The sequence below is a fragment of the Scylla paramamosain genome, chromosome 5, assembly GCF_035594125.1.
Source record: "Scylla paramamosain isolate STU-SP2022 chromosome 5, ASM3559412v1, whole genome shotgun sequence".
In the NCBI taxonomy this organism is placed as follows: Eukaryota; Metazoa; Arthropoda; class Malacostraca; order Decapoda; family Portunidae; genus Scylla; species Scylla paramamosain.
Genome location: NC_087155.1, coordinates 22,370,130 through 22,395,055, shown reverse-complemented (window position 1 = coordinate 22,395,055; position 24,926 = coordinate 22,370,130). Strand labels below are relative to the sequence as shown.

Genomic DNA, 24,926 nt, shown 5'->3' with positions numbered 1-24,926 from the left:
GTTAATAGAAGACTGGCATTTCACCTGTGCATCGAAAAAATGACATTAAATAACTGAGGGCTTGGCATTCTGTATCCTTCGCAGAGGCGCAGTTCGACGACTTACTTCCAGCAGCTTGCTATTCCTTTGTTTTTCGATCTTATATTACAAGAGTTTCTCCTCCCTAAAAATCGTATCATCAGACAGCTCAAGAACTACATCGATCTTGATACTTTGGAAACTTCGTAACGCCATTGCTATTTCTTTTCTCTCTCAACCTCCATACACACACACTCTCTCTCTCTCAGGGTCTCTCTCTCCCCTCTCTCTCTCTCTCTCTCTCTCTCTCTCTCTCTCTCTCTCTCTCTCTCTCTCTCTCTCTCTCTCTCTCTCTCTCTCTCTTTCTCGTCAGCTAGGGAACAACTGCGTCTCTCTCTCTCTCTCTCTCTCTCTCTCTTTCTCGTCAGCTAGGGAACAACTGCGTCTCTCTCTCTCTCTCTCTCTCTCTCTCTCTCTCTCTCTCTCTCCTCTCTCTCTCTCTCTCTCTCTCGTCAGCTAGGGAACAACTGCGTATCAGACGGCGGTTCATCGTCCTGCCGCGTCTTCTCACAAGCGCGTTGGTGGGGGGTTCCCGCTGCGATAAAAGCAGCGGGCGATGTGTGAGCCAAGAAATTATTGGTACTTAGGTTATTCACTGGCATCATTTGGAGTGCCTGGAGTGCTTCCGCGTCACTAATACTCGCCACAGACGGCAGACAAGATCTAATTCGAGGATAATGGCTGGCAGTTGTCGGCGGGAATTGCGGTGTATATCAGGGGCCCGTCACTCAGGTTGCCTTTGTGTCGCCTAACTAAACACACTCTTTACAACTTGACGGAAAAACTCAGCACTTTCGAGTTCTTTTCTCTAGCTCTCAATCAAACAGCCCACACACTCTCCATCTTAACGCAAAGAAGCATAGATTAGCAACACTTTCTATTTTTTGAAAAAGTTTCTGGTTAAGAGATGAGTAAAAATAGATGTCAGCAGAAAGAATTGCTCTGTTACCGAGGCCAGATTTTCTTTTTTTTTTTGTACTCTTGGTCAGCTCCTTTCATATGTAAAGAAATATTTTTATTTTATGTACCTCCGAACTTCAGGAGACCAAAAACTTCAAGAATGTGGCAGATCCCTCTTTCCATACCGTGCAGCCAGTACCCAGTACCCCCAACATTCTCCTAATAGCGCCTCGAAAACAAGACTTCCCTGTATGACTCTTTCGTGTAATACAAGATCCAAAATAAATAAATAAAATTAGTATACAAAAAGTACCAGATGTCAAAATATGAGATCGTCGTAATTCTCAATTTTTTTTTGGAACTTCTTTTTCTATAGTTTTTTTGGCATATATTTTGATCCAAGAACAGAAAAAAAATAAAACTAAGCATTTGCATACCTCATGAGAGTCACCACGATTCACCTCAATGTGTTCTGACACGTCACTGATTGGCTCACACTTTCCTTTTAGTAGAAGCATCAGTAGACTCTCGAATCGGGCAATGACACTCACCATGGGTTCCGAATGCCAGTGCACCGGAAGGAGGTTCCTTTCTGAACGAGGAAGCAAGTGGTGAGGCATGCGAGTGTAGCTGAGCCTTTTCCTGCAGATCGAGCTTACCGCCTTAAGTGTCGAAGGTGCGTCCTCAGATTATTCGAGTCTCTCGAGTAGTGTTCTTGTTTACAAACCACGGATGAATCTGCATGAGTTTGGAGCTCGAAACACAATAAAACACTTCCTCTATCTTTAGATTTCCTTGCACGCAAAGCCAATTTTAATGCTTGGACACACACCACAATATTTAGGAGAGATCAGAGGTTTGTGTTCCACCTCACACACGCGGACCGCCACCCCCACCCCCCCACGCCGCACACTACCACACCTAGACGCGTTTTTCACACACACACACACACACACACACACACACACACACACACACACAGCGGGAAAACATCAGAACACATGCGGTGATTTCAACACGAGGCAAGATAAGCATCCAGGGCCAGGCCACAACATCCCGTTTCCGTAGTATCATCGCTCTTTGTTTAAAACGATAACATGGCCCCTCACTGGACTTGGTGACATCACTCACTTGATAACATGGACTTGATAACATGGACTCACTGGACATGGCCCACTGGACTTGGTGACATCACTCTTTGGCGCAGCTTTATATCAATTTCAGTATTGCAAACATGCTTGGCAATGCAATACCTGTGCGTACGTATGAGTATTCAACAGAAATTTGACTTGATGAAACAAAAGCATATGGAAACTTGTCAACATTTCCTGTTGTGTGTGTGTGTGTGTGTGTGTGTGTGTGTGTGTGTGTGTGTGTGTGTGTGTGTGTGTGTGTGTGTGTGTGTGTGTGTGTGTGTGTGTGTGTGTGTGTGTGAGTGGAGATAAATACAAAGATTTTTGGGCATGACATGGAACCTTTTTTTTTTTTCACTCATTGTTTGTTTCTATTGTAAGCATTCGTTACGTGCAATAGGACACAATGCAGAAGCAAGCAGCAGGAGCAGCAGCAAGAAATCAGCTTTCCCTTGGGAGACCTTATTTTTACAATAAGCTATCTTCACACAAAGCATGCCCACTTAAAGTACTTGAATTAATATTGTCACATTCCATAAAATGTTCTAAATATAAATTTTGTATCTGACAGCCACCTTCATCTATCGCATCCTCTTCCTCAGTTAAGAAGAAAATAAGAGAAGCTGCAAAAAGCCATCAGCCCGACACATGGCAATCCCTGTACGAAACATACGAATACCTGCCTATTAATACCTATCATCACCATTCATGAATTTGTCTAATCTTCCTCCCTCTTCTTGGTCTTTCCTGAACTTTTCATATAACCCATTTCATTAGTCCATGTATCAACTTCTAATCGATTATCAGACATAAAGATCACTGGACTTGGTGACATCACTCTTTGGCGCAGCTTTATATCAATTTCAGTACTGCAAACATGCTTGGCAATGCAATACCTGTGCGTACGTATGAGTATTTAAGTTTATGTACACTAACTAACTCCCTACCCTACATGTGGCTGTAGTACGTACGTAATACTAATGCTGACACGGCTACATATACCATGTTCTATTTATTTATGCGCCTGTGTGTGTGTGTGTGTGTGTGTGTGTGTGTGTGTGTGTGTGTGTGTGTGTGTGTGTGTGTGTGTGTGTGTGTGTGTGTGTGTGTGTGTGTGTGCAGGTGTTCCATGGTACAAATAGCAATGAGTTTCAATGACGAAGTAGTGTGTGTGTGGAGTGGGGAGGGGAGGGCAGTTAGGTGTGAGGCATGACAATCAGAGCTACTTGATGAGAGAGAGAGAGAGAGAGAGAGAGAGAGAGAGAGAGAGAGAGAGAGAGAGAGAGAGAGAGAGAGAGAGAGAGAGAGAGAGAGAGAGAGAGAGAGAGAGAGAGAGAGAGAGAGAGAGAGAGAGAGAGGCACAATAACAGACAGATGAACACACACACACACACACACACACACACACACACACACACACACACAAATTAAACGAGCTGCAAGCTCTTATTTATCTTGAAAACTACGACATCATAGGCGTCACGGAAACGTGGATAAATTCATCAAGCAGGGATTACTTAGCTGAGTACTCACTCCCTGGCTACACCATTTTTTAGCTGCGAGAGAACTCACCGTGCGGGAGGCGGTGTTATGTTTTACGTAAAAAGTAATCTTCATCCTCGTTTACTCCCGATCCCAACCATTGCTAATATAGACGTCACTTTCATCCAGTTAGAAAATAAATCTCGTAAAATAACATTAGGTCTCGTCTATCGTCCTCCAGCCCAATCACCCGCTACAGACGAAAAACTTTATGACCTTATCGCGGACATTTGCTGCGTTAATAATTGCATAATTATGGGGGACTTTAATCTTCCAGTCACGAGGTGGGGGTGAACCACTGACGGCTCACACAGGCCAGCATCTCTACGGGAGTATCCTTGAAAGCTCCCTCCACCAGCACGTCATGCATCCGACGAGAGGTAACAATATCCTAGATATTGTTTTAACACCTGGTGAAGAGTCAGTAAAAGACCTAAAAATTGGACCAGAACTGAGTTCCAGCGATCATCGTAGCTTACTTTTCACCATAAATTTTGACAAAGCTAAAGTAAGCGAAAGTAAAGAAAAAGTGCCAGACTATCGGCGTGCTAACTTTGAGAGACTTCGCATGCAGCTTGCATCCATAGACTGGAATGAACTGCTGGAAACACCAGACATAAACAATGCATGGGAAGTCTTTGCTAAAAAGTTAAAAGAAACTACGTTTTTGTGTGTACCGCAACGAAACAGACGGAAGGTAAAAAACACCAAACCGAAATGGTGGAACAATGAAATTAGATGCTGCCTTCTGGCTAAGAAAAATGCGTACCACAAATACATACTAACACAAAATAATGATGATAAACTAGAGCACGACAGGATTACGTAGAAAAACTAAAAAGCTGATCAAATGCAGCAAAAAATCTGTCGAAGCTCAGATCGCGAACTCATGTAAAACGAACCCAAAAGAATTTTACAGTTATGTAAAAGCAAAAAGGGTCGTAACATCAACGATTGGTCCATTAATAACAGAAAATGGTAAACAAATAACAAGCGAAACAGACATGGCGAATACCCTGAACGAGTACTTTTCAACCGTCTTCACGACTGAGGATGTTCAGGGCAGTCTGCCGACCCCCACGCCTCAGTCACGAGGCACCACGCTGCCAGACTTCACCATCACAGAAAGTGAAATCCTCTCAGTCACAAAGAGCATGAACGTAAACAAAACACCCGGGCCAGACAAGATATCACCCAGGCTTCTTAAAGAAGCGAGAAATGAGCTCGTGAAACCGCTTACAATTTTATTCAATAAAACTTTGCTAGCGGGTAAAGTTCCCCACGAATGGAAACTATCAAATGTCACGCCAATCTTTAAAAAAGGAAATAAATCTCTCCCAGCCAATTACAGGCCGATCAGTCTCACTTCAGTAGTGTGTAAGCTGATGGAAACAATAATTAGAGATAAAATTGTTAAATATTTAGAAGAAAATAAAATCATAAAGGATTCGCAACACGGTTTCAGAACCAAGCGCTCCTGCTTAACAAACTTACTAGACTTCTTTTATGAAGTATTTAACTCGTATGACGAGACAAAAGCGGTTGATATTATCTACCTTGATTTCCAGAAAGCTTTCGACACTGTTCCCCATAAGAGACTCATCAGTAAAGTAAAAGCTCACGGCATTGCCGGAAACACCCTGAAATGGGCTGAGAGACTGGCTCTCTGACAGAAAACAGCGTGTTGTAATAAATGGAAAAGAATCAGAGTGGCATAAGGTAAATAGCGGCGTTCCTCAAGGCTCTGTATTAGGACCAGTACTCTTCATAATGTACATAAATGATATTGATGAAGGGATAAACTGCAAAATAAGTAAATTTGCAGACGACACCAAAATAACAAGTAGAGTTACGTCTGTGTCACAATGGCAGGAACTGCAGTGTGACCTCAATAAACTAACAAGCTGGGCAGAAAAATGGCAGATGAGATTCAATATAGAAAAGTGCAAAATTCTACATATCGGAAGCAACAATGTTCAGGCGAGATATGTAATGAATAACATGCCACTGTCAAGTGCTGATAAAGAAAAAAATCTTGGTGTCGTTGTGTCAAACGACCTAAAGCCGAGTCAACACTGCACAGAAACAGTAAAGACGGCAAATAAATTAGTAGGGTTCATTGGAAGAACCTTTGAATTTAAATCAGAAAAGGTTATACTTGCCTTATATAACTCACTGGTGCGCCCTCATCTAGAATACTGTGTACAGTTCTGGTCACCATACTACAAAAAAGACATTGAAAAAACTAGAGAAGATACAGCGCAGAGTCACAAAGATGATTCCAAGATTGCGCAATAAGCCGTATGAGGAACGGCTGGAAGAACTAAACCTATTTAGTTTAACAAAGCGCAGGATAAGAGGAGACCAAATTGAAGTGTTCAAAATTTTCAAAGGATATAGTAACATTGATGCACATAAATATTTTACCATTGATCATTCTAACCTAACAAGAAATAATGGATTCAAGACTATACCCAAACGTTTTGAATCCCACGAGGCCAAACATTTCTTCTTTAATCGTATAGTAAATATATGGAATAAACTTCCTGCCGAAATTGTAAACAGCAATACTATTGAATCATTCAAAAATAAAATAGACAAATATTTAAAAGCAAATCCCCAACAAGCTCTCTTCTTGTCCGAATAATTACTAAATTCACTATTAAACTCTTATTCAACAGACACCATTTTTAATATAACTTGTATTAACTTTCAGATAGGCGCATAGAGTTCACCGTAGGGTAGAACTTCCTTTCATCCTTTCCTATGAAAATTTCCATGTCAGTTTTTCCATACTGCATGGTACTTTTCCCAACTATTTCCATGCCAGCGCAAGCTGGAGGGAGTGGTGGGTGGGGAGGAGCCTTCTGCTATGCTGTCCTGTCTCTCTTCACTGTAGCTAGTTAGAAGTAGTTACCAAACAGCCTTGCAAGGACCAAAAGGTCTGTTGCTGTTTGGCTTTCCTTTGTATCCCTTTGTATTCCTCCTCCTCCTCCTCCTCCTCCTCCTCCTCCTCCTCCTCCTCCTCCTCCTCCTCCTCCTCCTCTTCCTCCTTGCTGCCTGCATTAGAAGCCCAGGCACGGAAAGCAGTTATTGTCAGGAGTCATTAGCTGATACAGGAGAGAGAGAGAGAGAGAGAGAGAGAGAGAGAGAGAGAGAGAGAGAGAGAGAGAGAGAGAGAGAGAGAGAGAGAGAGAGAGAGAGAGAGAGAGAGAGAGAGAGAGAGAGAGAGAGAGAGAGAGAGAGAGAGAGAGAGAGAGAGAGAGAGAGAGAGAGAGAGAGAGAGAGAGAGAGAGAGAGAGAGAGAGAGAGAGAGAGAGAGAGAGAGAGAGAGAGAGAGAGAGAGAGAGAGACAGACAGACAGACAGACAGACAGACAGACAGACAGACAGACAGACAGACAGAGAGAGAGAGAGAGAGAGAGAGAGAGAGAGAGAGAGAGAGAGAGAGAGAGAGAGAGAGAGAGAGAGAGAGAGAGAGACAGACAGACAGACAGACAGACAGACAGAGAGAGAGAGAGAGAGAGAGAGAGAGAGAGAGAGAGAGAGAGAGAGAGAGAGAGAGAGAGAGAGAGAGAGAGAGAGAGAGAGAGAGAGAAGCAGATAAATAGATAGATAGATAGATATATAGATAGATAGATAGATAGATAGACAGATAGATAAATAGACAGGCAGATAGACAGGTAGATAGAAAGATGAATAGATGAGCTAGGGAAATTTATAGACAGACAGATAGACAGACGGATAAATAGATAAACTGATTGACTGATAGATAAGAGATAGATAAACTCTCTCTCTCTCTCTCTCTCTCTCTCTCTCTCTCTCTCTCTCTCTCTCTCTCTCTCTCTCTCTCTCTCTCTCTCTCTCAAGTATTATTACCTCCCCCTTAACCGCCAACACCGCAACCACCACCACCATCACCACCACCACCACCAACAACAACAATGGCATTCAATCCAATTATTTAACAAGAATACGATTAAAGATATGGAGCCGGAAGGAAAAGTAACTTGAATAGCATTTCCATTACCGAATCAAATCAACATTATCAGCTTCCAAGAGGACAAGGAGTTAACATTCCCCGTCATTCCACGCACAGCTCACGATATTCCCCTAAAATAAGATCAATTTTTTAATGCAAGTAATCTTTCGTTGTCAGTTGACCATTTTCTTGGAGGGTAATCATAGAAAGCAACGCTAAATACGAGTACTGTACACAAAAGTCATAGCTGTGGAAAAAAATATCTAAATAAATAAATAAATAGCATAAATAAATAAATAGAAAAACAGCAAGCAGACTGAGCAGGCACATTAACCTTTTGGCTTCAACTTGATACATCTTTCCTGAATTACTAATCACTTTGAGACATTTTTACTTGTTTTACGGCCAATTGCAATCTTTAAGATGGGTAGAAATTGCAAAATCTGTTATTTTTCATCCTCTTCTTTCTTGTAGATGTTTATAAAGATTTCATGCATTACTTGCAGTGCTGTTAATTGTTTCGTATCCCAGTAAGAGGGTTAATAACACAGCCAATGCTCAGATATTTAAACAAGATTCCCATCCATACCCATTCACCATCTCCCCATCCACCTACCCAAGCCACCTACCTTCCTTCCTTCCCTTCCCATGACATTCACCACCACATAAGGTTTCAGTACCCAACCCACCCAACAAGCTCCTCCCCCTTCTCTTCCATTCTTCATTCCTTCCTTCCCATACCATCCGTCTCCCTCCCTCCATCCTTCCCTCCATACCTTTGCCCCACATTTCCATCTCCGCTTCCACCCTCCCTTCCAGTCCCTCCAACTCACCACCACATCCTCCGTCATGCTTGGCCCGCCCCTCCTGCCCCATCTCCATATCCGCATGAGCAGACACACAAATTCATGCAGATGAAGAGATAAATTTCTAAGTACATTACAATTTTGATCACATAACAATAAACCATAAACGAGATGAAGAATGGCGGCGTTATGGCCAATTTACAACCAACTTGCTGAACCATACTAAGAAGAGGAGGAGGAGGAGGAGGAGGAGGAGGAGGAGGAGGAGGAGGAGGAGGAGGAGGAGGAGGAGGAGGAGGAGGAGGAGGAGGAGGAGGAGGAGGAGGACGAGGACGAGGACGAGGACGAGGACGAAGACGAAGACGAAGACGAAGACAAAGGAGAAGGGGAAGAGGAAGAAGAAGAAGAAGAAGAAGAAGAAGAAGGATTCATGGGGCTGATGACAGGAGGATAATTGAAGGTGAGAGGAGGGAAAGGGAAGCAGTTGATGGGCGTGAAGGAGTGGCAGGGAAGGAGAACGTAACATTCGAGCTCAGTAGGAGGGTGGCTGTTACCTCGTCACACGCCCTCCTTCCGCGCCTTCCTTTGTGTGCGTGGAGACTGCCAGCAACATTACCACCAGCAGAAGGAACCAAAACTACTCAACCACCGCCACCACAGCAGCTAACATCACCCCCACATCGGCAGGAGTCCCTATGAATCTCAATACACATCACCTGCGGTCAGTCACCCACGTAGGCAAGTATCACCTTCACGGGTTAGCGGGAAGAAGAAAGAAGGACGAGGAAGAAAGGAGGAGTGGGTTGCCTCGATGTTTTTTTGGCTGTCAGCACGAGGTGGTTGATCAAGTTTGCAGGGAACACTTATACTATTCAGTAGGCGCGCACACACACACACACACACACACACACACACACACACACACGTTGTTCATTATTAGTAGTATTCACACGTCTTCATTCCATAGTTGATGATAATCTATGAAATCTTTCCGTATGGTCTTCGGTTTGGAAATTATGAATATAAGTATTGTCAAGGCGATGCCAAGAGCTACCAATGGATCATAATAGATAAATGGCGGCAAGAGGGTGCTGCAAGCTCAACGTTAATCTTTCTTCTCTTCTCTTGATCTGTTGCCTTTTCATGTCGCTGTGGGACAAGAGAATACTTGTAGCCTATAATTTAAATACAAGTTCTCTATATACTATATTCATATAAAACTTACAAATACTGTCTAAATATAAAGGTAGTAAATATTATCTGTGCTAAGAGTATGTCAAGCAGCGGGAACTCATGAATTCTCATGAGTGGTTATGATAAACCAAGAAGTAAGAAAGATCACAGGAAAATCTAAATGGGAGAGGCATAATTTTGTACTAATATTTAAAATAATGCCTCTACAGTTCTGCTTCCGCTTTTTTTTATCATACACATACGTATACATATACTGAGGAATCATCTTACTCTAATCTCATTTTTAGCCTGTTTCGTTTGAGCTTTTCTAAAAATATTTATTTCTCCATGTCGAATTAGACTAAGTGCAGTGAGTGAGACAGCTTCCTACATATAAGGAGATAGGTTAAGATTTTCAAATAAGACAGAAAAAGAACCACTACCAGTGGAGCAGACAACAACAGGACTCCAGAATAAGATGATACGTAAAAAAAAAAAAAAAAAATATATATATATATATATATATATATATATATATATATATATATATATATATATATATATATATATATATATATATATATATATATAAAACAAAAGATACAGCGGTAACGTTAAGAAGGAAGAATGTAGTTATAACAGCTTACAGGAAAGTAAAAAAATAAAAAATAAACCCTTTGGAAGGCTTAGAAACGATGACTAATGTATAAATGAGAGCGTGGAAAACAACAGATATTTACCTGCGGCGGCAGTGGAGGCGAGGGTGGCAGGGGTTTGCGCTGACCAGGTCGTGACGTGGCGTGGAGAGGTAGGTGTGTTGGTGGCTCTGCTGCTGGCGCGTCCTGCAGTGTAAGACAAGTTAGTATTGCATTGCTTTAAAATAAATTTCTGCCTTCACTACGAATACTAATACAGTATTACAGGAGCTAGACACTTGGTACTGGGGCGGTTGGTACTCAGGGCAGGTGACTGTAAACATAGTATTACCTCCTGTTATTATTATCATTATTATTATAATTATCATTATTATTATTATTATTATTATTATTATTATTATTATTATTATTATTATTATTATTATCACTTACAATAATATTCAGGCAACCACAATGTGAGTGTAGACTATCACTCAACCGATAATCACCAGGTTATCTTGCAGACGTACAAAGTTCAAAACAACAGACTGCGTCAACAAAAGCTCCCAGTCCGCAGGTACGAATGGATAGTCCGCAGATGTAATGTGGCAATTCTCTTCATTTATGTCTCTTCAACGGTAAACTCACTCAGACACAGATTCCTCTCTCTCTCTCTCTCTCTCTCTCTCTCTCTCTCTCTCTCTCTCTCTCTCTCTCTCTCTCTCTCTCTCTCTCTCTCTCTCTCTGCCAGGCTGGTGTCAGAGAGATTCATTGGACCTTGACCATCATTAAGCTACCAGGTATGTCCCCACCGATGTTGAGAAGCGTATAACCAGTTCATTCCTCTTCAGGGGGAGTTGTGCCACGGCCGCCGCAAAGGAGCTTAATCGATTCATTCTGTGAGGTGACCGATTCGGCGTCCAGTAATACTCTGACCACACACACCAATGCATCTCTTTAATTACTCCCCTGTCTGGCGTCTTCTTTATCTATCACTGCTGTTGATCAGAGCGTAGATAGAAGTGACCTGTTTGGCATTTGATCTTTCCAAGTGATCCGACTGCTGTGTCATTTCGTGTTCTCGCATCATTATTTTATTTTCCTTTAATTTTTTTTTTTTCCGGGTACCTCCTTTCTCCGTTCCTTCCGTCAAACCTCAATGTGCATGGTCCTTTGTCTTGATGTTCTTGTACCTTTCTGTCAGCAGCTCTCTCTTAAGCTTTTGTACAGAGCTATAAGTCATGAAACATTAGATAACTGTCTCCCTCACCGCACTTACTCTAATTCGACATGAAGAAATATATATTTTCTAGGAAAGTTCAAACGAAACAGGATAAAAGTGAGATCAAAGATGATTCCTCAGTCTGAATACTACAAGTTTACTTAGCATAATAAAAATATTGCAACTCAAAATCAAAACATGAAAATACTGTCTTGTGCAATAATTCAAAATATGAAGTGTAAAAAGATGACATGTAGTAACGATGCACCTTGAGCTTACGTAACTGTTTACCATCCTGCAATTAGTGCGAGTGGAGAAAGGATGAAATTAATTAAATACACTATGAAAAATAAGAAAGGAAAGACGGCTGAAGTAAGGATTAAAACCTGGGGAAAAACATTAGACAAAGTAATAAAAACAAGTCAAACTGAAAAAGAAAAATAGCTAAATTGAAAATAATAGAATGGAGGAGTCAAAGTAAAGTAAGCCGGATGACTCAAGCAGAGCTAGCGGAATGACTGAATCCGGGAGCATTAGCATCTGTAGGTGATTAGTGTGGCAAAGATAGGGAGAGAATGGGAGGCACGGAGGCAGGGGGCAAGGGGATGAAGGGTAAATGAGTGAGGAAAGGTTGGAAAAGGCAGGGAGTGAGTTAGGTAAGGAAGAAGGGAAGGGAAGATAAGTGAGGGTAAGTCAGAAGGAGGGAAGATATGCGTAAAGAAAAGGCAAGAAAGGAAGGAGGGTGAGGGAGAAGGAGGGAGAGGTACGGGTGCTAATCACGGCAGCACAGTAGTATTTCAGAATCCCACCCCACACCCTCACCCCCTGTTGCGTCCCCCGGGTCGGTAATACGAGGCGCTTTCATACCTGGCATCCGTCCCACGAACGCCGCCCCACACCTGCTCTGCGCCAGGCGTGCCGAAGGACCAAACCCGCGAATGTGAAGGGCGCCGCGTGATCCCCTCTTTCTCGCAGGCTCCGAAATGCATCAAAGTAAAACACTGGCGAGGGTCGTGAGGGGAATAGTAGGCGGGTCGTTGGGATGGCGGCAGCGTAGGGGACAGATAGCCAAAGCCAGGACGTATTAGCCGGAGCCTCACCGCCGTGTATCTCGTTAGAGGCTCAAGTATTTAAGCCAGGCAGCCGGGCCACGGTGGATAATCAAGTAATTTAACTGCAGGAAACACAACTTGTTCTGGCTAATGGAGGGGTGTTTAGTATTAATAAAGAGTACTTCCCATTCTCCTCAAGCGGCCGCTAGTGGACGCGCGTGGATGAATAAAAGATGGCCTTCCTTATTTGTCCCAGCACAGTGACAAAGGGTCCATTAAATATAATTAAAAACGCTAAGTGCAACACTGCTCCAACTGACACTATTCCAAATGACATAAATCCGTCAGTGATTCACAATGATGGAAGGGGAGGAGGCACCAGCGGGGACGGCAGGACACAGGAGGGCGAGGCAGGGGTACTGAGAGAGGACACTGCTTGGGGTACACTACTTGTCCTCCTCCCACCTGACTCCCAATGCCCCTATACCCCTATGCCCCTATGCATCGCCTGTGAGGAGGCCCGGAGCCAACCCACGACTACTAAAACCACACCTGCCACCCACCTTGCCTTGCCTTACCGCCCACTCCGCAGAGAGGAGGACGAAGAGAAGGAGGAGGAGGAGAGGTAGGCGGAAGAAGAACAACAAGAGGAAGAGGAAGAAGAAGAAGAGGAGGAGGAAAAGGAAGAAGAAGAAGAAGAAGAAGAAAAAGAAGAAGAAAAAGATGGAGAGAGAGAGAGAGAGAGAGAGAGAGAGAGAGAGAGAGAGAGAGAGAGAGAGAGAGAGAGAGAGAGAGAGAGAGAGAGACTCAGACACACAAAAGGAGTGAAAGAGAAAAGCTACAAGTTATAAAAATATTACAAAGCTGTTGTTAATTAAACTTCAGGTAAGTGTCACCAACAGGTTTTGTAGGTTACGTAGAATCATGCCACCAATGTTCACCTGTAAGAATACGGAGTTTGTTCACGAGACTGCAATGCTCGGAAGGGAAGAAGGGAGTGGAGGAGCTAACAAGGAAAGTAAACTCGTAGACAACAGAAAAAAAAAAAAGAAAAAAACATACACGCATACATACATACATACAGACAGACAGACAGGCAGACAGACAGACAGACAGAAAGACAGACAGACAGACAGACAGACAGACAGACAGACACAGACAGACATACGGTGATAAAATACGGAGAGATAATCATTCCTCCTATAGCAGGGTATTGTAAGGGTGACAACGGCTAGTGAGGCTGATCACTGTCCTTTTCACACACTGCAGTAAGTATGTCTGGTGTCCCCGTCGTCTTTGCCCCGGGGTTGGCAGTCCAGACACACACACACACACATACACACACACACACACACACACACACACATACACGCAATTTCTTATTCTTCTTCTCATTATTATTACTGTTACTCTTATTATCATTGTTTCCATTATTATTATTAAGCTACATTGTTATGGTTAGCAATCTCAGCTCGCAAACAAACAAAACAGACAAGAGCAACGAATCAAACTAAAAAAAGGAAAAAAAATCTGAACAAATAAACAATAGTCCTAAAAAAAATATATATATGCTTCAAAAATGTTCAAGTCGAAATACTTTACGTACGCAAGTGATTGCACTATTTCACGCAAGATAAATCTTTCAAAGCATCCATCTACATAATTCACAGACGCTGAAATACAATAGAGAAATTTGAGGTGAAACTAAAATAAAATAGAGCTGTTTGCGACGTCCCAGGTGGCAGACAGCAAGGGACAGGTAGTGCTTATGTGTGTATACCAGTGAAAAGTGTATATTTTCTTTTATATGTATATTTTAAAGTTCTCATCGTAAGAAAGCAAAACACTATGAAACGCGAAAGGCTAAAAGAACAAAAGAAATGGTATGAAAAATAACAAAACTTTAACAAACAACTGTGTAAAAAGATAAAGAGAATAAAATGGAAATGTCAAGAGCTCAAGGCGAATGAAGAAAAAAAATAAATAAAGCGAGAAAAAGAGAGAGAGAGAGAGAGAGAGAGAGAGAGAGAGAGAGAGAGAGAGAGAGAGAGAGAGAGAGAGAGAGAGAGAGAGAGAGAGAGAGAGAGAGAGAGAGAGTTTGTGTGTTTACATTTATAATGCATACATATTACGAAAAAAAAAAACAAAGGGAACAACAGAGGTATAACTAAATAGATAAATATACGAGATTACCATCCATGCAGATAAAGATGAAGAGAAAACAAATAAGACAAAGATAAAGTAAATAAAAACAGACGACATACATAACATACACATACATACATAACACACACTAAAGCTCCCTAGATAAAACATAACGGAAAGCAAAAAAGACGACCAAGAAAGAAAGGAAGCAGTGAGAGGAGTGATAGAACATGAATGGATTAAAGACTGACTGAATAATTACCCTCAGAAAAAAAAAAAAAAGGAAAGGATAGACAGTTGCATGATACATTACTGAAACAAGAAACAGCTGAAATAAGAACATAAGAACATAAGAACATAAGAAATAAGGGAAGCTGCAAGAAGCGACCAGGCTTACACGTGGCAGTCCCTGTATGAAACACTCCTACCTATTTCCATCTGTTATCCCCATCCATAAACTTGTCTAATCTTCTCTTAAAGCTCTCTAGTGTCCTGGCACTAACTACATGATTACTGAGTCCGTTCCACTCATCTACCACTCTATTTGAGAACCAATTTTTTCCTATCTCCTTCCTAAACCTAAATTTTTCAAGCTTGAACCCGTTATTTCTTGTTCTACCTTGGTTGCTGATCCTAAGAATTTTGCTTACATCTCCCTTGTTATAACCCTTATACCACTTAAAGACTTCTATCAGGTCCCCTCTTAACCTACGTCTCTCTAGAGAATATAAATTTAACCGCTTCAACCTCGCTTCGTAAGGAATACTCCTCATCCCCTGAATCCTTTCAGTCATTCTCCTCTGTACTGATTCTAATAGACCTATATCTTTCCTGTAATGTGGGGACCAGAACTGCACAGCGTAGTCTAGATGAGGTCTGACCAGCGCCAAGTATAACTTTAATATTACTTCCGGCCTTCTACTTTTAACACTCCTAAAAATGAATCCTAGTACCCTATTTGCCTTGTTTCTGGCTTCTATGCATTGTTTCCCTAGACGGAGTTCAGAGCTAACTATAACTCCTAAATCTTTCTCGTACCCTGTACCTACCAGAGTTTGGGTGTTTAATGTGTACCTATTGTGTGGGTTTCCTCTACCTACGCTAAGCACTTTGCATTTATTGATATTAAATTGCATTTGCCATCTATCCGTCCATTCATTCATTCTATCTAAGTCTGTCTGCAAGGCGATGGCATCCGCTTGTGACCTAATTAATCTACCTATCTTTGTGTCATCCGCAAATTTACTAACATCGCTACTAATTCCACTATCCAAGTCATTGATATATATTAGAAATAATAATGGCCCTAATACTGATCCCTGTGGCACCCCACTAATGACATGACCCCACTCGGATTTCGAGCCGTTTATTAGCACTCTCTGTCGCCTGTTACCAAGCCATGACCCTATCCAACCTAACACCTTCCCATCTATCCCGTGCGCCCTAACCTTTCTCAGGAGCCTTTGATGGGGCACCTTGTCGAATGCTTTACTAAAGTCCAGATATAAGATATCATAACTATCACCATTATCTACTGCCTCGTACACCTTACTGTAAAAACTTAACAAGTTTGTCAGGCAAGACTTCCCCTTCGTGAAGCCATGCTGTGACTGATTTATCAAGTTATGTTTGTCTAAATGTTCCCTAATGTTCCTGGCTATTATTGACTCTAACATTTTACCTACAACTGAAGTTAAGCTGACAGGTCTATAATTAGACGCTAAAGTTTTATCCCCTTTCTTAAAGATGGGTACTACATTAGCCTGCCTCCACATTACTGGTACCTCACCCGACTCCAGTGATTTCCTAAAGACAGAAACTAACGGCTCACTAATAATCTTTTTACATTTCTTCAGTACTCTGGGATATATTTCATCAGGTCCTGGTGACTTGAACTTTTTTAGCCTATCTATCTCCTGCTCCACTATCTCCCTAGTTATGGAAATATCCGTCAGCTTCTCATACTCATCTGCTCTAAACACCTGTTCACTATCTGGCATATCCTGCATGTTTTCCTGAGTGAAGACAGTTAAAAAATAATCATTCAGAAGTTTACTAATCTAAATAAAAACATTGGTGTAAAATAAAATGGACCACTGTTCCATCTAAATGTATTTTGACTGCAGTTTTAGCTCCTCCTCCTCCTCCTCCTCCTCTTCTTCTTCTTCCTCCCCCTCTTCCTGCTCCTCCTCCTCCTCCTCCTCCTCTTCCACAAGCCACCTAAAGAGTTCAAACACAGGCAAGTTTAGGAATTGATTCATTAGTCCAACGAAGGGAGGGAACAAGGATGAGGGCAGGGAAGAGAGGCGGGGAGGAAGAAGGGCGAGGTTTGGGGACATGATTGGGGAAGCGAGGGGGCAGAGGCAGTGGAGCCAAGGGTTCTAATTATGCAAATTCCCTAAAATCGCCCCTTGACTTCTGTGGCCGCTGCGGACGAAAAAAAAAACGTCAACACGGAATCATAATGTGCCTAGAATCTCTCTCTCTCTCTCTCTCTCTCTCTCTCTCTCTCTCTCTCTCTCTCTCTCTCTCTCTCTCTCTCTCTCTCTCTTTCACTGTGTGTGTGTGTGTGTGTGTGTGTGTTCGGGGGCCCCGTATAATATATACATTTTTTTTTTCTCGAGGAATAGAGAGGGTCGGATAAGAGAAGAGAAGGGATGAGAAGGGGAGGGAAGGCCAGGGAACAAGGACAGCAGGGACAAGACGGAGAGACGCACGGAGGGACGGAGGGAGAAAAGTGATGATAGATGGCTGGGGGTCGCCTCCCGTAACCCCGTTTAAGGCTTCTGGGTGTATTTTTCACGTTAGGAAAAGGCGATTTTTACGACGTGGAAACTCGTTGACTCCTCATAAAACGTTTACGACAGGGAGCGCTTGATGGAGGCGTCCGGACCTGGCAGGGGAGGAAGAGGAGGAGGAGGAGGAGGAGGAGGAGGAGGAGGAGGAGGAGGAGGAGGAGGAGGAGGAGGAGAAGGAGGAGGAGGAGGAGGTAATACAGTCAATCCACTACTCCACCTCTCACTGCTCCCTCTCCCTCCCTCCACCCACCACCGCCTGCTGTCCTCCTTCATCTCCACCCACTCCACTACCCACTGCTCCATTCCCAACACAGCCGCTCTTACTTTGCGTTTGTACCCATTCAGCCATCAAAGTTTCGTACCGCCCCCTCCTCTCTCTCTCTCTCTCTCTCTCTCTCTCTCTCTGGCTAAGTGCTTTCCCGGTACCCGAAGTTAAGTGGATAAGGGAACGCCGCCCCCCGCAGTACCCACAGGATTAACTACTGCTTGGGGAAGGGGTGGGGTCCGGACCGCTCAAAGGGGGTGAGGACAGCGGGTGGCGGACGGAAGGGAGTGAGAGAAGAGGAGGCAAAGTAAGAAAGGAAGGCAAGATAATCAGAAGGGGAGGTAGATGTGATGCTGGAGAGAGAGAGAGAGAGAGAGAGAGAGAGAGAGAGAGAGAGAGAGAGAGAGAGAGAGAGAGAGAGAGAGAGAGAGAGAGAGAGAGAGAGAGAGAGAGAGAGAGAGAGAGAGAGAGAGAGAGAGAGAGAGAGAGAGAGAGAGAGAGAGAGAGAGAGAGAGAGAGAGAGAGAGAGAGAGAATGGTGTATACAAATGAGAGAAAAGGGAAAGATGTACTTGGGAAGGACGAGAGGACAGCACAGGGGAAGAAAGGTAAATATGAAAGCAAAGGAGGAAGGCAGCGCTGGAGAATTAAGGGAAGAGGGGAAAGGGAGGAAGAAGGGAGGAGGGGAAAGACGAAAGGGAGGGGAGGGATAGAAGGCGGTGCTCCGTAGGGTACGAAAGATCTATAAAAATCTGCAGAGTTGAAACTCCATCAGGAACTTGACGCGGAAGGCAATAGTGAATATATACTAAACTTCTTGCTTTTTATTATTCTGTTGGTGGAGAATGTTGCAAGAAGAAAGAAGGAATTGTAGTAGTAGTAGTAGTAGTAGTAGTAGTAGTAGTAGTAGTTGTAGTAGTAGTAGTAGTAGTAGTACTAGTAGTAGTAGTAGTAGTAGTATGCAAGGCCTTGAGCATGTGTATATTCACAGTTTGCACACAAGCACACACACACACACACACACACACACACACACACACACACACACACACACACACACACACACACACACACAGGCTTCTCCAGTTGCACACAAAGGATCCAGTTTCAAGGGCATGCTAATCTGTCCAGAGGTAAACAGAGGATGCAGATAGAATAATGTAGCCACGACCTTCACCTTTCCACTACTTTGGTTCTGAAGGATGCCAGAACAAGATCCTAATGAACAAATGGAATTCACAATAGTTTCTCCTGTCTTTCTCTGTCGACATGGAAATTCTCATGTTCCGAGCAACGTTCCCAGCCTTCCACGTGTATTCCACATTCCTCCTGGTCGCCTCATTACAGTAAGCAGGAAATGCCGACACATGTATTCTACGTAATTTCCAAGTCTGAGGGACGAAAAATGTACGCCTCGGGATGGAATCTAATCACCATCAAACGAGCAAAACCAGTAGTAAAAAAATAGCTACTAATAGGGAGACGCAACTGTGACGACTTGCAATGGTGGTGGTTGTGATAATACAACAACAACAACAACAACAACGACAATAACAACAACAACGACAACAACAACAATCACGACGCCGATGATTCCAAGTCCGTCTGGTAAGGATCTTCATGCTTACAGCACAGGCCTGCTGAGGTGCAGGAGTAGTTTAATTTTAGTTGAGTAATTCTAAGAGTTAAATAGCACGTGTCGTGTGTCAGGCGGAGGCGAGGCGTGTTGAGTGAGCGATGACGTGTTCTTTGCTGCTGCACGAGATATAATAATTCGTAAAAACTATATACTATATGTAGCATAGTTAAGTAGCGATGATTATGTCATATGTAGTAGCCAACACAACAACAACAACAACAACAACAACAACAACAACAACAATAACAACAAGAATAATAATAATAATAATAATAATAATAACAATAATAATAATAATAATAATAATAATATTGATAATAAAAGCAGAAGTCCCTTACACGCCGCCGCACAGAAGCAAGACAAGCAACACGGGAAACGAGAAGATATAAAGCGAGGAAGATCTAAAACACAGGATGTAAAGGAAAGGAGAGGAAGGGAAATGGAGAAAGACATGAAGGAAAGGGAAAACGAAGGGAAGAGAGAGAAAGAGAGAGAGAGAGAGAGAGAGAGAGAGAGAGAGAGAGAGAGAGAGAGAGAGAGAGAGAGAGAGAGAGAGGCAAGGAAAGAATGAAAAATAATGGAAGATAGGGAAAGGGAGGAGTAAAGACGACAAAAAATGTGGAAAGAGGAGGAAAATGGTGAAATTATGTGAAGGGAGGGAGGAAGGAAGACAAAAAAAAGAGGGAAAACAGCAAAGAGGAAGAAAAGAGAAAAGGAAGGAGCAGAAAAGATGAAGGGAGGATAAGAAGGCAAAAGGGGGGAAAAATTAAAGAAGATAGAATAAAGGGAAAAAGAAAAGGGACTAGAAGAGAAAGAAAAACAAAGAAGGAAGACGGGAAAAAGTGAAAGGAAATGTAAAGAACGAGGAAAAAAAAGTGCATTAGAAAACGAGGAGGAAGAAAGTGAAGAAAAAGGAAAGAAGAGGGCAGGAAAGGCAAGTGAAGCAGAAAAAAAGAGAGAAGAAAAAGAGGAAGAACTCAGATAGAACTCAGATAAGATGAGTGAGAAGAAGGAGGCAGGAGAAAAGAGGAGAGAGAAAGGGAAGAATACATAGGAAGGGAAATAGGAAGTAGAAAAAGGGGGACGCAGAGGAAGTAGAGGAGAGGGAGGGCAGGAATGGAGTCACGGATTACTAGTAGGGTGCTCTGGGGAGTTTGAATTTTGGAACATATCGACATGCCACCGAGCAGGTCAAGGCAGGTCACGTCAGGTCAGTCGTAAAGGAGAAGCACCGGGCCGTTAGCTGCGTTTTCTTTCTTGCTTCCTTCCTCCTCTCCTTCCTTCCTTCCTTCCTTCCTTCCTTCCTTCCTTCCTTCCTTCCATCCGTCCGTCCTTCGTTCTCTCTTTTCTGCCTCAATTATTTTTTTTTATTTCTGTAGTGGTGTGTGTGTGTGTGTGTGTGTGTGTGTGTGTGTGTGTGTGTGTGTGTGTGTGTGTGTGTGTGTGTGTGTGTGTGTGTGTGTGTGTGTGTGTGTGTGTGTGTGTGTGTGTGTGTGTGTGTGTGTGTGTGTGTGTGTGTGTGTGTGTGTGTGTTTGAGTCTATAATTGAAGTGGATGGATAGATGTAACAGACAACAGTAAAAAATAAAGCGATACGAACAAAGAAACAAAGAAACGTTCATACATACACACATACATACATACATACATTTGAAGGCAACAAAAACACGTGATATATATTAAATCACATATCACCAGAATAACAAAATATATGTAAGGAAAATCCGTACACACTATTTGGTCCCAATAAAAATAAAACATAACAAGCTTAAACGTGAACGATCCAACACAACAGACAACAAAAATTGGAAGCTGGCATATTCCAACTTGCTAAGCAAATATGTTCAAAACTTTATGAATAACACGATATACAGTTTTAGGATTCATCCCGTCCATCGCAAAATTTTCCATGATAACAATACCACACTGCTGTCTCAGGTGGGCAGATCTTACGAGGTTTTTCGGTCTGAGTCTCTCACATGAACAGAGACGCTCTTCCATTGATAACTTGCCCATCCCTTCTTATCCCAGCGGCTTTCCTCCACATCAGGGGGATGAGGGTGGGAGATGAGGGCTACTGAATGGTGTGTACGGGTCCCTTGCTTATGATGACATCAGGCTGAAAAACTCACCATGAACGAGGACACGCTGAACGTCATGCACCAGGCACTGACACTACGAGGGTTCTTTAAGGGAGAAAAGAGCTCACTTCATGACAGTGTTTGGGAGTGGTGTGTGGTGAGTGGTGGGTCATTGCTCATGGCGACCCGTGTGAGGCTCTGCAAGGTTGCATCGTCATTGCCCTCACACCCACGTGACTGGGATGGACTCTTAGGGGAGAAAGGGTTCATCCCAGTATCTATAGAGGTAAGTACCCTTCAATATCGTTTCGCTAACGCTAACGCTTGCATCATTATCGTCGCCAATCGCATCGTTATCGTGGTAACTCAAATTGCATCGTTATCGTGGAAACTGGAATTGCATCGTTATCGTGGAAACTGGAATTGCATCGTTATCGTGGAAACGAATTGCATTGTTATCGTGCAAACTCGCATCATTATCATGGAAACTCGCATCGTTATCATGGAAACTCGCATCGTTATCATGGAAACTCGCATCGTTATCGTGGAAACTCGCATCATTATCAAGCAAACTCGCATCGTTATCATGGAAACTCGCATCGTTATCGTGGAAACTCGCATCATTATCATGGAAACTCGCATCGTTGTCATGGAAACTCGCATCGTTATCATGGAAACTCGCATCGTTATCATGGAAACTCGCATCGTTATCATGGAAACTCGCATCGTTATCGTGGAAACTCGTGTCGTTATAATGGAGTCGCATCGTTATCGTGGAAACTGGAATCGCATCGTTATCTTGGAAACTCGCATCGTTATCTTCGTCAAGCGCATCATAATCATCGTTCACTTCGTTATCGTAATATTATTTTCGTTACCGTTAAATTACTCATCTATCATTATTTCGGCTTTTATATACATAATTCTGATATGATAACAAATCCAACAGTACAAGTCCTCTATGGTAATAAGTCCAACAAGGCTCGATATACTGCGAGCACTATGCACGCAGGTTGACTTATTAAAACCATAATTCTTTTACAAACAGACAGACTTTTCTATGTATTATTCTGCATCTAAACCTATCCCCTCTGTTACTGATCCAGACCATGACAGTCGTTCTACTTCTGTCTCACATCTGTCTTCATGTGTTACAAAATTCGGATTGAGGGAGCAAAAATGTTAAATTCTGGTTCATATTGAAATTGGCAATATCTAATTCAAGTCCTAAATAGCAATCAGTACGCCATCCACCTCATCGCACAGAGTCATGCAGGTTGTGAGATGTGCTGTGATTATAGCGAGGTTTTATTCTAACCGCATGGCCCACAGTGTCGTCTTCCATTGAACTCCACGCCCTCCACACAGTTGAGAAGAACTGTCACCGTTTGCCCAGCCCATAATGGCACAGGTAGGTTTTTTGAGCGATGCCTTTTGTAGAACTCCCGATGTAATCACCGTCAGACAGCGTTGATGGGAAGCATGTGGTTATTCTTCGGCCACCTGGCGATAACTCGAAAACTGGCAAACTTCCGGCAAGACTGGATCTATGATTAACGAGATCACCACGCCCGAGCGCTCACTATGAGGCTAAAAATAATAGTACTATAAAGAATACGTCACTTCTTTCAACTGATGGATGAAATTTCCTTTAAATATTTGTCAAACATTTCTTGGTTCACTCGTTAAAAGATAAAGAAATCATTATTCTACTCTAATTATTAGGAAAGAATAATAACTACCAAGAAATAGAATACATATCCTGGCATCTAACAAACTAATACAAAGAAGACAAAAAGCAATATCTCCTTACAGTGGGAAAGTGAGAGTGGGCGTGGCTAGTGTGGTGGAGCGGATTTGAGTGGAGGCGTCGTCTGGCGGGTCACCATTTAGGGCTCTGAGGAAGGGCACAGAGTCAGACCATCGTTCCCTGCCGTCAAGGCGTGGCACCAAGGACTTATTATCTCCTGTCCCCACGTGAACCCTAGAGTCAGCCTGTCCACGCACTTGTTACGAAACATGTATACACTTATGTTACGAAACATAAAGGGCATCCAGATGGACTCTGATAACACTGGTGTGCTGTGGTGATGACGATGATTATGACAACAACAACAACAACAACAACAACAACAACAACAAGCAAAAAAAGGGTCTGATTGAATCTCCTGAGTTAGCGCTTTCTTATCGAGTCCGTGCAAGGAAGTGAGGCGTAACTAGACACACCTTCCCCTTCTTGAACATATCAACCACCCAACAAACACAAAAAAATTACAAGACTCATAGTAATTGAAATCATATTAAAGAAGGGACGAGAACATTTTATAACATGGAAAGCATTTTATCATTCTTGGCTCTGGATACAATTATTGTTTACAACTTTTTACTATTAATTAGTGTTCACTACAGAGGCGATTATTCTTTACTTTCTGAAATTTATGAAAAGATGTTAAATGAGAGAGAGAGAGAGAGAGAGAGAGAGAGAGAGAGAGAGAGAGAGAAAGAGAGAGGAGAGAGAGGAGAGAGAGAGAGAGAGAGAGGAGAGAGAGAGAGAGAGAGAGAGAGAGAGAGAGAGAGAGAGAGAGGAAGAGAGAGAGAGAGGAGAGAGAGAGAGAGAGAGAGAATATGTACACACACACACACACACACACACACACACACACACACACACACACACACACACACACAAAGACAAATATAGACAGCCAACTAGACAGACAGGCAAACAACCAAACAGACAGCCATCCAGCCAGCCAGACAGCCACCAAGACAAACAGAGGGACAACCAGAACACCTAGCCAGCCAGCCAAACACCCAGCCAAACACTCAGCTAGACAAAGACATAGGCAAAGACACCCAGGCAGCCACTCAGGTAGCCAGCCAGACAATGAAACAGACGGAAAAAATATCAGCTGTGCCCTGCGGAGACATGAGAGCCACACATGAGCGAGGTGAGGGTTGCGACGGCGCTGGAAATGAGATCAGCATACGGAGGGGTTTAATGACATCCCGCTATGAGGAGGAGGAGGAGGAGGAGGACGAGGAAGAGGAGGAGGCGGAGGAGGAGGAGGAGGAGAAAGAAAGAGGAGGAAGAGGAATATACAACAAAATACACAAGGAAAAACAGACAGCAACAACCCTACTGGCCCTAACGAGGCTGTCTGTGACTATGCTACCACTACAGATTTCTATGAGTTTGAGCCAAAAGGACAGCAAGGTCAAAGGAAAGAGAAACGTCAAAGAAAAGGAGAACAAAAGGAAGACGAGGAGGAGAAGGAGGGGAGAGAGAGGAGGGGAGAGAGGGAGGAGGGGAAGGAGGAAGAGGGGGAGGAAATAATGGAGTGTTGACGAAAATCATGAATGCAACCAAGATCTAAGAGACTCATTAATTGACTGATTGATTGATTGATTATCTGACGGACGGAATGCCTTACTGACTGGCTATTAAGCTAATTTGTTAACTGTCTTACTGATTAA

General features: G+C 42.9%; 1 protein-coding gene across 2 annotated transcripts in view; it reads right to left on the bottom strand.

Annotated features, from left to right (window-relative positions):
- LOC135100675 (zinc finger protein Pegasus-like) overlaps positions 1–24,926 on the bottom strand; it is a 67,581-nt gene that overhangs the window by 27,859 nt on the left and 14,796 nt on the right. The window contains exons 4-5 of one of the 2 annotated variants that reach the window (XM_064003820.1): positions 10,354–10,455; positions 9,240–9,589 (exon numbers count right to left, since the gene is read on the bottom strand). In XM_064003820.1, coding sequence (XP_063859890.1) covers positions 9,491–9,589; positions 10,354–10,455 — 201 coding nt within the window. In that variant the 3' untranslated portion in view covers positions 9,240–9,490. Of the gene's footprint in view, positions 1–9,239; positions 9,590–10,353; positions 10,456–24,926 lie in introns of those variants that run through there. The other variant, XM_064003821.1, reaches the window with a different exon arrangement.